Source organism: Girardinichthys multiradiatus, chromosome 11 (assembly GCF_021462225.1).
Source record: "Girardinichthys multiradiatus isolate DD_20200921_A chromosome 11, DD_fGirMul_XY1, whole genome shotgun sequence".
Taxonomy (NCBI): Eukaryota; Metazoa; Chordata; class Actinopteri; order Cyprinodontiformes; family Goodeidae; genus Girardinichthys; species Girardinichthys multiradiatus.
In genome coordinates this window covers 11,413,860-11,428,809 of record NC_061804.1, presented here as the reverse complement: position 1 = coordinate 11,428,809, position 14,950 = coordinate 11,413,860, and the positions used below count along the sequence as shown (strand labels likewise).

At 39.8% G+C, this 14,950-nt stretch overlaps 1 protein-coding gene across 1 annotated transcript in view; it reads right to left on the bottom strand.

Annotated features, from left to right (window-relative positions):
• Positions 1–14,950, bottom strand: part of cadm1a (cell adhesion molecule 1a) — a 598,640-nt gene that overhangs the window by 105,315 nt on the left and 478,375 nt on the right. Inside the window, exon 6 of the mRNA XM_047378234.1 lies at positions 2,582–2,740. Coding sequence (XP_047234190.1) covers positions 2,582–2,740 — 159 coding nt within the window. The remainder of the gene's footprint in view (positions 1–2,581; positions 2,741–14,950) is intronic.

The following is a 14,950-nucleotide window of genomic DNA, read 5'->3' as shown; positions in this document are numbered from 1 at the left end:
GAAACTGATATTGTTTTTGTTTATTTTTATTAGTCGACATTTTCAGCATTGTTAAAATTCATATAAAATATCCATAAATCCAAAATATATTAGAAAAACAAACAGGTTCTCATGGGCTGTCCTTATTATTTTAGAACTGTAGATCTTCTAGATAACCAAACAGTTTTCTTTGTTCTATTTTCACGTTTGTAATCAAGCTGCCTTGTTCTCAGCTTGCTGAACATCACTAAGATCATTTTAAAGCAACTAAAACGCTGCTTCAACAGATCTCAGGCTGTGTTGCTGTGGTTCAGAGTGAAAGCAGAGCAGGTCACGTTGCAGCACCCACAGAGCACGGCAGCAGGAGCTCCTGCTTGAAGCAGCGCGGGGCTCTGCGCCGGCGGTGCATGTGAGCTTCCTGTTATCAGAGGCCATTATGTCGCTGCAGATGCAGCAACCTGTTCCTCCTGCATTCACAGGAAAAAGTCCAGAGAGCAATTGAGGACATTCTATTTTTAACAGGACAGGGCACACCAGAGGGTTAAAGACGTAAGGTCACAGCAGCATGAACACAATAAAGGGTCAAATCTTACATGAACAAACACACAAAACACTAATTATTGAAGGTTCCCATCAAGTGGAAACACAGATAGGGAAACCCTGTTTGTCATATCATTAATGAAAAGAAGTGACCCAGTGTCATTAGCATCATGCATGGCCATTTCATCACCCTGGTCTGGAGTATAAACCTCTCCCAGATGCTTTACAGTGATCCCAGTAAAGGTTAAAGTTATTTCTGAAGTGATGTATCTTCTGGTCTCTCAGGCTTTTGGAGCGTTGTGGTGAATCTTTTGTGTTTGCCTTCATCAAGTTTTCTCTTTTATGGAACGCCTGCCTACCTCCTGCAGCCTGTTCCTTCCTTGCTTGACGTCTTTTTTGTTTACGTGTTGTCCTTTTGGACATGGAGGCTTTTTAAATTTTGACGAGCTCGCTGGGTTGTGTTCCTCTTTTACTCACAATGTGTCAAAAGTCCGAATGTTGCTTTTCATCCCTGATGGATGAAGGGTGATTAGTTTTTAGGCATGTTTTACATGCAGCCAGAACAACTTTGATCAAACGTTTAAAGTAAAATCCATATTCTGCCCAAGTTAAATAGATTTCTGCTAATCAGCTAAAAATAAAAAAGTTCAGTTTATACTTCCAGAATACTTGGGTTTGATACTTCACAGACATAAATATAACTGGAGACGGAGTGTTCCACTGAGGTTCTTCCAGGATTGTCTAGTATTTAGCTCCATCCACCTTCCCATCAACTCAGACCAGCTTCCCTGTCCCAGCTGAAGAAAAAGTACCCCCACAGCATGATGCTACCACCACCATGTTTCACAGTGGGGATGATGTGTTCAGGGTGTTGTCTTGTGTATGTTTTCCTGTCGACATCTCCACAGCTTTCCCTCTGTCCTGTCTGCTGTGTTCCATGGTCTTCGTGATGCTGTAAGTTCCGTAATGTTCTCAGACAAACTTCTGAAGCCATAAACAGAACAGCTGCACTGGGTTTTATTTAGGGGCATCAGAGTTAAGGGGGCTGAATATAAATGCATGCCACACTTTTATTGGTTAAACACCATATATCCTTTTCCTTTCACCTCACATCATGTGCTACATTGGCGTTGGTGTAAAACATAAAGTGACCTTTAAATATAAACAATGAAGACTGTGGCTGTAAAATGTAATTAAGGTCAAGGGGTTGAATACTTTTCCAAGATGTTTTAACTGAAAGTAGTGGTTATGCCACTCTGTACGCTACATGATGGGTTAAAGAGGTTGTTGGAAAACTTTTAGTGCTCCAAAACAACAGCTGGTTCTTCTGGATCAATCTGATTTTTCTATGCCATCAGTTGCTGTTGATCACATTTCCACATGGAGTGCAAACCACAGCAGATATGTATGAAAGTTTATATCCGGCTTAAAGTTTTTTCACCTAAGAAAACAGAATTTTTAAATTGCTTTCTGCTTAGAAAACCAACAGAAAGGTTGGCTGTGATCCATTGATGCCTCATATTTATGTTTTTGGCTCTAAAATAAGATGATATTTGCAATGTTTGGTCTGTTTATCTAAATGTTTCACCTCCGGTGAGAAATCTGGGTTAAAGTGAAAGAAAGCCGGAGCCGGATTGCAGAGCTGGATAGTTGGACGAAGCAACATTTAGAGGTGAATCTTGACAGGTTGCATTATTGCAAACTGTGGCTCAGTGTTCAAAGCTGCATGATCTACAGCTCTCCCCACTGTCAGAAGCTGCAGCATTAATGCTCACAGACCTCCCCTTTAAAAATGTGGAGGAAAAACGCGCTGGTAATTCATGGAGTGAAAACAAATATGTTTCAGCATTTATAATACTTTAAGAAAATAAAGATGAAGCATTAAAATGTACCCATCCACAAGCACACAGAGCAAGGAAATATCACCATTACAAGAACAGATGTACAGACTGTCAAATCTCAAGCATGTGGTAAATACCATGAAATGTTAATGTAAATGAGAACGTATTGACTTTAAACCAGTGCAGTTCCAGTATGTGAAAAGAGAAGCTGCAGTACTTACATTGCACCTCCAGGTATTTGCGCGCTCGGAAGTCCTTGACTGCAGGATGGTCCACGATGCAGGTTATAGGGAGGCCATCATCCTCCTTGCTGACAGTGAACGCCACCCGACTGATTACTGTGTACATCCTGTCATAGGTCAGCTTCACTTTGGGCTTGCCTACAGAAAAAAAGCAAAACAACAAGACTTTTAAGTTAAAACTAAAGGCCTGATCCAATCTGATCCGGTATCGGTATTGGACCCAATACTGATGACATTCACTCTTGGGTTTAAATATTGGGCTGAGGCCTCTGATCCAGAGTCAGTGCTGCTGGAGGTCAAAGTTTGGCTCATTTTATTCTAAACGTTTTACTTTAGATATTAAAGTTTACACACCTGGGTTCGCCTTCAGCCTTAGGAAAGAGGATGCCTGCAGGCTTCTTCAGGGCTTTAGAGTCATTTAGACACAATTTCAGAGAAACATAAGACAAAAAACAGCAAAGGTAAGAGAAGGTTTCTTTCTACCCTCTCTGATGCTCTGATCTAGAGTGATTTGAGAAGTATTTTTAAATCAGAAGATTCACAGCTTTCACCTGAGGCACTGTTGTGCTGCTTGGTGGCGCTAGAGGCCGATATCTGGTGAGAACACAGCGGTGCTTAATGGAGTAATAATTATTTAATAGGTATTTTAATTGTGTTTGGCACATGTTGAAAGGTTTATATAGCCTTGTAGTTCAGGTTCTGCAGTCTCATTACATGTTCAACATTATGTTATTTTTTGCTCCTTGAAAAGGTGTGGTACTTTCTAAAGTCCCCAATTAGGGGACCTTAGTTTTTAATTGGACATATGGATGGAGCTCATCACGCTGCTAGTGGACAGATGGTCTTCTGAAGAGAGAGCCGTCTGCTGCTGTGTTGAGAAGGAGGAAACACATGACGTCTATTTTTAGGTGATTTGGGTAAACATTTAGATCCTGATCTTCAAAAGCTTTGCGTGTATAAAACACGTGAAAACTTGGATGCGTACAGAAAGCTGATCAACAAACCAAGTGCGAACTGAATTGTGTGTGCAAAATCTGCGGAACAGCGAGTGCAAACTGTTTAGCGTCTTTGCCTTTATGAATGTAGAAAACATAAGATAATGTCACATTTTTGGGAGGAGGATATGCAAATGTAATTCCTTTCCACCTGCAACACAATTTATCAAACCCAAAACAGATTGCGGTGCTGTTTTTGCATCTATATTTAGCACCTTTGAAAGGCAGGTGCAAAGTGAGACGCAAACATGTTGCTCTATGTTATTTAACAAACAAACCTGACCATTAACAGCCACCAGAGAGCAGAAAATCATCACGGAGCCAAAGGGACATTGAAGGAAAAACAAATAATAAAAAAAAAAAACTGTCCTGTGAGCTCCTTGTGCGCAAAACTGATTATTTAATACTTTTTTCTCAGTCAATGTTCCTTTACGGTTCTCTGCGAAGCACATTCAAGTTGAAATAAATTATTATGGTCCTACCTCCGTTTGCAATATTTGGGTCAGGCAAGTCATATCCCTCTGTTCAAACCAGTTCACAGAGAGAAAGCTGAAAGCTCTCAGAATGTGGGGGGGGGGGGGGAGCCGAAGAAGTGGGGGATGTAAATAACGCTGTTTAGATCTGTATTTCCATGTAAGTCTGACAGTGGCTGTCAGTTTTTCTAGATTTTAGAATTGATATTTCATGGTTTAACTGTAGCTTTTAGTATTTTTGTGTTTCCAAATATTTTTAATGTTGTTTTGTAGCACTTATATTACTTATAAATACAATTTACCATTATTATCATTATTATATGTATTATTATTACCTCCAACTCCATGGCGAACTTCATCTTTCTTTTATGGCCGCTCTGCTCTCCCACACTCTCCATGGTAACAGCCGGCATCACGCGTCATTTCCTCATTTAAACTGGCCAAACCAAACTGCTTTCGCACCTGCTATCGATTGCACACGCAATGCAACACGCCCATTTATTGCACATGCAATTTATTTTTTGCACAAGCAATTTAGCTCTCCTTATTTGAAACTTTGAAGATCACCCCGATGGATCCATAGACCAGTGAGAGGTGTTACTTCAGCTGTAACAGGAAGGCTAACAGAAAGAAACCATTTTGATCCCTTAACTTTTATTTAATAGGAAATTTGTAGAAATGTTTGGAATCTGTTGACACAATGAAGGAAGTTACACCCTCCTGCTACTGCCAATAGCACAGTTTGTTATCTGGGCTGAAGGCCCTAATCTAAGAACCTACATTTCTTAAAACCTGTAAGTTTAACCACTCGTGTTTTGACACATTTAATTGGATAATCTTCTAATTCCTTAATTTTCTGTTGGGCTTAAAACATCCACCTTTACCAAAGAACTTGTAGCACATTTTTTCTCCTTCATGTATTAAATTCATTAGGACATTGATGTCAGACTATTTTGCACCGTGGGCCAAATCACCAAGTTAAAGGTAATTCTTTCCTTTTTTCCTGCTCTGCAGTAAATTAAACATGCAACATTTTAATGAAACAAATTATTGTAGGTCCAAGATTGAGTCTCAGTTACTTGCCCTAATACAAGAAAGAACAGGTTCCTAACTTCTTGGGTTGAATGTTTTTTTTATTTTGTTGATCTAAAAAATGTTTTTAGTCTTTTCCCAGCGACAAGAACCAGAATGTCTTTCTAAAAGCCCAGCTGAATTTATCCCTGCCTTAGAAGAAAATAATCAATCTGTAAAAACTGGAATCAGCCAGTCATACCTAAAACAAACAAGCAAAAAAACTGGAAATGGGTTCATCTGCAATTTCATGACCATGTTCTGTTAAAGGGTCAGCCTACAAAGTTTTACTGCCTAGAATAAAAAGATGAAAGCTTCGTTCTCACTGCTGTCAGAAGGAAGGACTGTCCTCGCTGCCTGGAATGACTGTGCAGCTCTTGTTTTCAGACTTTATGACACCTAACTGCTCACATTTTGCTCAGCATAGGCAGATTAAAGACTTGCAGAGCAGCTTCTCTGCAGTGACAATATGAGCTGAACATTCGGGTCACAAAGCTGGATTGATTATTTTTATCCCTTCGTCCTACTTTCTACTTTCCGGTTTCCTTCTGATTTTTCTGGTTCCGGTCTCCCTTTCAAAGCATCTGAGATCATTTCAGCTGAACATCCTCACCTTCTGCTCTTCTTTACATGTTTTCTCCTCTCCTGTCAACTTTTTCATCAAATGCGCTCTGAATATCTTCTGAACATCTGGACCGACCCATTTTACTCAGAGAGGAGCTCTCTATATCCTGCAGGTAGAACATCTGCTGCCTTCCTCCCTAAATAAAGGTACCTGTTGTACAGAAGGAAAGACATCACTGACTGAAGTAAAAAAATTATTCGATTGCACGGAATCAGCAGCATGCATGTATAATATCTGCTGCCACTATTGGTTTTCTATTACTCTACTACTAGTAAACTATTTAACATGCAGGCATATATTATTTTCTAAAACTTGTCACTGATCTGGTTGGTGAAGTAGGACTGCTGTTATTTGAAACACAACTGTTAATCAATATTTATATTGTATGGGGTAAATACGCTTAATTGTTTTCAAATTAATTCAAAGCCGTTTATTACTGTTTTTTGCATGTTGAAATGAATGGTAAATTAGGCCTAAGGATAAAACAGGACAGGATTTATAATACTGACCTCCATCATTGCAGTGTTACAGCTAGAACAGACGACATACATTAGATGAGAACATGTTCATTTTAGGCATTAGAGACATCAGACTCGGACTTGGGAAAATTGATTTGTGTATATCTTTAAAGGACGAGAAGAGGCTTCAGATACCTGCAACATCAAGGTGCAGCTCAAATCAATGAGCAACATTGTCACATAATCATTTCATGGTTAGAGTGTTAAAATGTTCTGCTTTTAAATAAAAATGTCTCCTGCACTAAAGCTGGGTACAAACCTGTAGAAGGTGTCAAAGAAGAAGGTATAAGAAATTATTGGGCTGATTAATGAGCTGCCATCTTATTTCCTGCCTATCCTTCCTTTTCCCATCTGCCATGAGCTAAAAAAAACTTCACAGCTGAAGGATGCCATCTTCTTCCCGTGCTGCACTCAAACCCAATCCTGCAGGCAGAATCATACACCAATCAGAACTTGTACTCAGTCGGAAGGTTTTTGGCAGTTGAACGCCTGTCACTCCATTCCTCTCCCACACTGATTAATTCATCATCTCCATGCAGATGCTACCTTAACATCCATTTGTGCTTCGTGAAGATAAAATAAAGGAACCCTCCTATGCACGGTGTGGAGTCGAACCTGACTGGTACATGGACCTCTGGGACAGGCAAGCAGGACAAACTCATTTTAAAAGACGAACGGTAGAGTTGTCAAACTATGCAGCATCAAATATTTATCTGTTTAAGCAGAGACAATGTAGCTCCAGAGTGAAGCGGACAGTGTTTGACTAAAATCTGTGAGCTCAATGTCCTCCAAGGAAGAAAAAATAGGAAGTAGGCTGAGGTGCAGAAGTTTCACAACAGTAGCTACTTCATCTTTTCTCCAAGTATTGGAGCAAAAACGTCTAATCAGTCATATACCAGCCTGACTTTTCTTCACCATAGTTAGACTTCTGTGTGTCTTATTTTGGGCAACGACCTGCTGGTATACATCCGCAGTAAACCAGTAAGCCCTTCACACTGACCTTTACAGCCATTAACAGGTAGCCTATCTCTTTGTGAGCTTGCTAGGGTGGTTGCTCAAAACTTAAATAAATATAAATGCGCAATACTCTTCAGAAAAAGCTTGATGTTGAATTGATGGCAGCTCTCTGTTAGCAAACATCCCTCTGTGTCACTGTGGAGCTTTCCCATCAGATGAATGTCACTTAGGGCGGCAGACGGTCTGCAAGTGTATTTTGGGTCTATTTAAGTACCAACACTTCAACGACCATCTTTTTTTGTGCCTCCACAGTCATCTCCATTTACACTCATTGTTCAGTGTTGTTTTATTGGAACAAAAGAGAAACATCGCGGTAAAATCTACATTATATTTGTTGAACGCCACCATATACTTTACCCCAGCAGTTGTTTTATCCATTTGTCCAGACTTCCTGCCGGGGCAGAGCAGGGTAATTGAAATCACCCCGTGGTTGTCTCTTAGCACTTGAGTCTAATGGCTCCTCTGCTCCCTGTCAGTCAATAAAGTGCCCCACCAACTGGCTTATTTTTGTCGGCCTTGAAAGAGCAGAAAGAAGTGACCCGCACAGCAAGGACAGCTTTTTTATGTGGCTTTTGCTGTATTGTTAGTGTGAAGAGTGGAAATATCAGTGTTCGGATATAAATCTTTGAAACGAACAGGATAACAGAAAGGTTGAAGGAGATAAATGAGATAATGGATCTGTGAATATAGAAAGGGATGACTGGGCCAGGTCATTATCCAGAGCACATAATAGCAATCTTCACTAAAATATAAATGAGTCTGATTTTCACATAAGGAATTAAGCTGAATTCTTTGGATGTTTAATTGGAAAGTAAGACCAAAAGGAGCTGCATCTTTGGAAACATTTAGCCTGACAGGTGTCAGGAAACCAGATATTTATTTATTCAAAACACATATTTTATTTCTCACTGTGTGACAATAGATCTGACTAAACCTTTCCTGTTTTAGCTCAGTTAGGATTCAAATAAATAATATTAGCTGCTAAAGACCAGATTGATCAGAGAGAAATTCTTGAAACCTTCTTCCAGTGCAGACGTTTCCAACCATTTTCTCTGTATTTGGTAAAATTGTCTTCAAACTGTCTGACTTGAGTCAAATGTTTTGACTTTCCTTCCACAAGCTTCTCACAATTGTTTGCTGGGATTTTGGCCCATTCCTCCTGACAAAACCGGTTTAATTGGGTCGGGTGTGTAAGCCGCGTCGCTCACAAACACCTTTTCTATTGGACTGAGATCAGGGCTTTGTGATGGCCACTCCAGAACGTTGACAGTGTCCTTAAACCACTTTGTAACTAGTATGATTAAGGTCAGTGTCCATTCAGAAAACACATTTGTGTCCCAGCTTTAACTTCCAGGCCGATGTCTTAAGGTGTTGCTTCAATATTTCCACATAATGTTGTTTCCTCATGATACAATCTACTGAAATGCACCAGTTCCTCCTGCAGGAAAACATCCCCACAGCATGATGCTGCCCCCCCCATACTTAACAGCTTCTCAGGCTTGCAAGCGTCCCCCTTCTTCCTCCAAATGAAACAATGATCATTATGCTCAAACATCTCAGTATTAGTTTAACCAGAAAACAGGACATGTCTTCTTGTCTTTGAGTGTATTTGCAAACTATGGTGAGGCTTTTTCTCTTGCTTTAGGAATATGACTTCTCTGTGCTTTGTGCAGCTTTGTGCTCATCTTACCTCAGTATGTTATTTTAGGTTGCTGTCATATTATTAACCAGCACCATCGTGATCCCTGCCAGAAAGAGCAGAAAGAGTGCCCTCAGATTGATCAAACAGCTTTTTGGGATGAGACTAAACCATAAGATTAAGATTGTCCCAACATTTTGATTTTACCTTCCTTTCCAACATTTTCCTGTTGGATCAGAGTAAAGTACTGGATCTCAAAATTAGGCCATAAAATCCTTTAATTTTGGTTTCTGAGAAAGAGATAAGCTTCAGGTAACTCATTATAGTTTTTTGCTCATTATCTGGTCGTTAGTTTTTTCTTTAAGAAGTGGTTTGAAAAGTGTGGTTTTGTTTCAGTAAATTGGTATTTAGTAGGTTTGGTTATTGATCATATATTTCATTCTTGATGCTGGATTCCCAATTTAATATTTAATCCCTTGATGAATTTAAAAAAAATAATTTTAAAATCTAGAAAGAACAGAAAATCTAAACGTTTAACATTGATTTATATGATTCTGAGGGGGATCAAATACTAATTTCCCAGACTTTAGAGCCGCACCTCAAATTAAAACATAATCAAAAATGATTCATTTCAGTAGATCTTATATATTCATTACTGTCATGATTCGCCTGAGTTTCCTTCTGGTCTGTTTCCCTGCTCTTCCCTGTTGATGTTCTTTAGTTTTTGTCATTTCAGTTCACCTCATAGTTTACTTATTTCTTGTATTTCTGTAAATTCAGATTTTTGTAAGATTCCTTCCAGTGTTTCTGTGTTCCTGCCCATCTGTGTTCATTAGTGTCCCTCCTCCAGTTGCTCTGCATTCTCCCTGCCACCAGCTACTCCACCTTTCATCTGATTAGCTCTTCTAGTTCATTGGTCATTTCTCCACCCAGTCTCTGCATTTAAACTCTCTGGTTTGCATTGCTCGCCACTGGAATCCTGCTGTTTGCCCGTCTCTTTGCCTATGTTGCATGTCCTTTTGTCACCTCTGTGAGTTATTCTGTTTTGTTAAATACTTCCACTCACCATGCAGCTCCCATGCCCTTGTCTGCTTATTGGTCCTGCACAACACCCCATTATAACAAGTATTCCCATTGATTTTCTACCAATTTCTCCCTCCACTAAACTTTCACAGCTGCACATCTGCACCTCAGAAATGCCTGATTTCATAACCTTGATGGTGTCTGATAAGATTTTTTGAGACATAAGTGAATGATAATGTCTCTGCTGTGATTTCAGGTCTGTCTGCTGATAAAATAATGACTCACAGAGGCGACAGGATGTTTCATCCTTGTCTGTGTTGGTTATGCAGTTACAGTGCAACAGATTCAGTCAGATGCATCGGCTCCAATGTATCAGTTTTTTTTCTTTTTCAATAAACCCTTATGGGACTGATAGTAAGCAGCCGCAGCAGAGTTTGATTCAGTGCTGCAGGCAATAAAAAGGCCTTTTTAAAATAGTTTTGAAATGAGGATAAAAGCAGAGGTATGATAGCCAATGTGCAGTAAATCTCTCAGATATTCTGAATTTCAATTTTAGCAAAAGCCCCTATGTGTCACCCTGTCTCTAGATTTTCAGAGCGCATTTTTCCATTTTATCATAGCTGGTAGAGCTAGGTGAATTTTACATGATGCATCAAGACACTGACAGGACCTACAGCTGTATTTTGTGTTTTGCTTTTTTTTTTTACATGTTTCAAATTATCAAATATTTTAATAATTTAACAAAGATAACCTGAATAAAAGCAAAAAGCAAAAAGAAGTTTTCTAATGATGATTTAATGTGTTTTGTGAAATAAATTATCCTATCCAACCGTATGTGAACAAGTGATTGCCACCCTAATCAAGTCATGTATTGACTGTGATGAACAAGGTTTTGTGATTAAGTTTCTCCAGCCACACCCATGTCTGATTACTGCCAGACCTGTGCATTCATGAGATCACCTAAATAGAACCTGTCTGACAACATGAAGTATGCTAAAATATCTCTAAAAGCAACACATCATTCCCCGGTCTAAACACTTTATGAGAAACAAAGTCACAGAGATCCTTTAGTCTGGAAATGGTTACAGAGAAATTTATAAGGCTTTGGGACTCCAGAGAACCACAATGAGAATCATTATCATACATGGAGAAGACCTGGAACTGCGGAGAACCTCTCCAGGAGTGGCTGGGCTTAAAAAATTACTCCAAGAGCTCATCAACAACTCATCTAGGAGGTCAGCGATGAACCCAAAACAACATCTAAAGCTTTGCAGGACTCACTGCTTCAGTTAAGGTCACAATGATTCAACAACAAGAGAGACTGGCTAGAAATGACCTTCATGGGAGAGATCCAAACACAGAACCACTGCTGGCCCATAGTAACACAAAGGCCCATCCCACATTTACTAAAAAAACATCTTCATGATCTCCAAGACTGTTGGGAAAACATTTTGTGGAATGACTCGACAAAAGTGGATCTTTTTGGAAGGTGTACATCCCGTTATATCTGGTATAAAAACACAATATTTCAGAAAGAGACCATCACGCCTACACTCCAACATGGTGGGGGTAGTGTGACGGTCTGGGGCTGCTGTGCTGCTGGAGCACTTGCCATAAAAGATGGAACCATGAATTCTGCTCTCTAGCAGAAAATCCAGCAGGGAATGTCCGACCATCCGTATATGATCTTAAGCTCAAGCTCACATGGGTTTTGCAGCAGGACAATGATCCGAAACACACCAGCAAGTCCACCTCTGAATGACTCAAAAAACACAATGTAGAGTGTCCTAGTCAAAGCCTGGACACATAGGGATGCTATGGGATGATCTCAGACAGGCCATTCATGCTGGAAAACACGCTAGTGTGGCTGAATTCAAACAATTCTGCAAAGAAGAGTGGGCCAAAATTCCTCCACAGTTGTTTCACGTTGCTTGCTTCATGGGTACAACAGTGTTGTCCACACAGAAAATAATGTAGTTACTGCATGACAGATTACATTAACTTCTGTGTGGACAACACTATGACCCTCATGAAGGTAAAGTGTTCCTACAATAACAAGCTCTGGATCAACCCTGAAATAAAGGCTCTCAGGGAAAAGAAGAAGAAATCCTTTAGATCAGGAAATAAGGAGGAGCTGAAAGCTTTGCAGAAGGAACTGAGAAGGAAGATCAGGGATGGAAAAAACATCTACAGGAAGAAGATGGAGGACAGAACCAGCTGCAGCAGAACATCTGTGGGATTTGGAATGGCCTGAAACAATTTCAGGTCACAAGCCAAAGGCTTTAGAAGATTTAGGGTGGATGAATGATCTGAACCAGTTCTTCAGCAGGTTGGATCAGACACTGACCCCTCCCCCAGCCCAGTCTCCACTGCTGCAACCCCCTTCATCTTCAACACCTGCCTGCTTTTCCTCTCAGACCTTCACCCCTCGTAGCCACCACTGCTCCCAACAAACTCAATAAGTGTTTACAACCCTGCTGTTATCTGCAGTTTTTCCACTTGTTCTGAATAGTCTGTTGGTTTTTATCCTTTATGTCTGTTGTTTTATATACATGCACATGTTGCACATTTTAAAATCATCATGACATTTAATGTGAGTATGCCATGTTTAATAACTCTACAGTATTTTTACTTATGCTGTAAATTTGCCCTTACTTTAGTGTCACTTATTCCTATTTTTGGGTTTTATATTTTTTGTGAGAATCTGGATGCTTTCCTTTAATGTTGCTGTTGGTACACCTGAATAGGAGATATTTCTACTCTATTCTTCTATTCTATAGTTTCTGGCAATAATGGACCAGGTTGGTTTGGATGAAACAGACATTTGAAAATTGCTTTTTGTATGTACTCAGGTTAACTTTGGCATAGAAAATAGTTTGATGACCAGAAACATTTGAGTGTTACAAAAAAGTAAAAACAGAAAGCTGTAAGGGGTAAATACTTATTTTACAGCACTGTACCAGTTTCAGATGAATCCAATAATATAGAAAATAAATAATTTAGATTGCCGAGGTTCTGAGCTCATTGTATTCATCCCAGATTTGAGCTGACCAGAGAAGGTTTAATGTCCTGCATTGCAGAGGTGAAGCTGCTCCCATGGCTTCAGCTGAGCTTCTGATTGGGACCTTTGTTTGAAAGTCTCTGCAAAGCTTGAGGCTGAGCGCTGAAGTGGAGTCGCCCGGCAGGAGGCCTGTTCCACCGCTGTGCTCTGCGTAGACTTCTAAAGCTGCGCTGCTTTTGATGAAGCCATGCAAGCTGTCAGGGAGCCAGCCAGCGAGCTCCGGCCACCTCCACACATCAGTAATACTTTAATGGAAAGTCAGAGCACGGCTCATAAACAGCTACCAGTAAACATGGAAAGCTAATAGCTCATTCAAATGCAAGGTATGGAGGCTGCAAACTTACACATGTGAAAGTAAAATTAAGTGTATGTAGACAAAGTGCTGAACCGCACATTGCTCTGAATGCTTTTATCTGTTTGTGCTCGTGTGTTTGTTATGGAACAGAATTTAAGCAGTGCTGTGTCAGTCTAGCATGTAAATGGGTCTCAGGGGTCTAAAAGCTTTGGAAAGGTTTGTCAAAATCCACCAATTTCTAATACATCCTATTCTGCAAACAGACTCTGAAAACATTATGTTCCCTGCTTCTACTGAGTCCACCGAAAATAGACTGAGCAAAATAACCACCAATAATGAAAGCTCTTACTTTGGGGCGCCAAACATATGGGAGCTGAATTATCTGCTAAAAGGAAAATCACCATCTGGTTTGTTTTCGGGTTGCAGTTCAACAACTGAAATCTGTGGCAGTGTGAGGGTATGTCAGTGCAAACAGCCTGAGCTTGAAGAAAGCCATAAGAAGCCCTAAAGGGGATACAGCAAACATGTAGACAAGGGTCTTCTGGTCAGATGAGACTGAAACTCAGCTCTACATGCAAAAAGTCATGAAGGAAAACTAACTCTGGACACTACCATGAACCCAGGATCCCCATACTGAGACATGGTGGTGGCTGCATCAAGCTGTGGGCATTCTTTACTTCATCAGGAAGAGGGAAGCTGGGAAGAGTTAAAGATAAGAGCCAACATCCTACTTGTGTTTGCCCAGGCCCATATCCCTACATGTGTCTTTGGTTCCTTTTCATTAATCAGGACGTGATTTGAACAAACCCAGAAAAAAACTGTTAAATGAATTCATAAACTGAGGCACAGCGCTGGCGCTGGGGTAAAGTGTGCGGAGGCTACAGTCCTCAATGCACCCGTCACAGGTTTGAGTCCGGGCCGTTGACCTTTGCTGCATGTCTTTCCCTCCTGCTCCACCCCATTTCCTGTAGGTCAACTTGCAAAAGAAAGGCAACTAGTGCCACAAAATAAAAAATATCAATAAATTATCTATAAAAACAGCAAAGAAGAGATTAAGGCTACTAGTAAAGTGTTACCCATGGTATCACCAGGTTGCTATGGTAACAACCAAAACTGTAAAAAGTATGGTGGGTCCGGTTGCCACTCCATGTCAGTGGCAGATTTACTGTACAAAAGGAGTGAAATTAGATATTTTAAAATTATTTTTAAAACGTTTTTGCTATTTTTTAAAACCTTTTTTGTTTCACTATTTTTTTCCAGCTGTCATTTTATTAAAAAAATAAAAATTTTTGTTCTGCACCAACATACCTAAATACAAAAAAAATGACCACATATAGTAATAAAGTCACAAATATTAGACTTTTCTGTATGTGGATAAATACACTACATATACATGATGGTCTGTCTGTCTGTTTTCTTTTTTTATCCTCTTTTACTACACTGCACTGTAACTATTGTCAAATAGAAATGGAAGCAAATGCTTTATTAAATAATCAAAAAACAATGAGAGGTAGAGATCAGAGTCTGATTTTAAACATAAACAAGAAGGTGGTGGAATACTTTAACACTGCTAAACATCAACATGACAAGAACGGTTCTATGACATGACAAACACCACATGATGTCTCAGT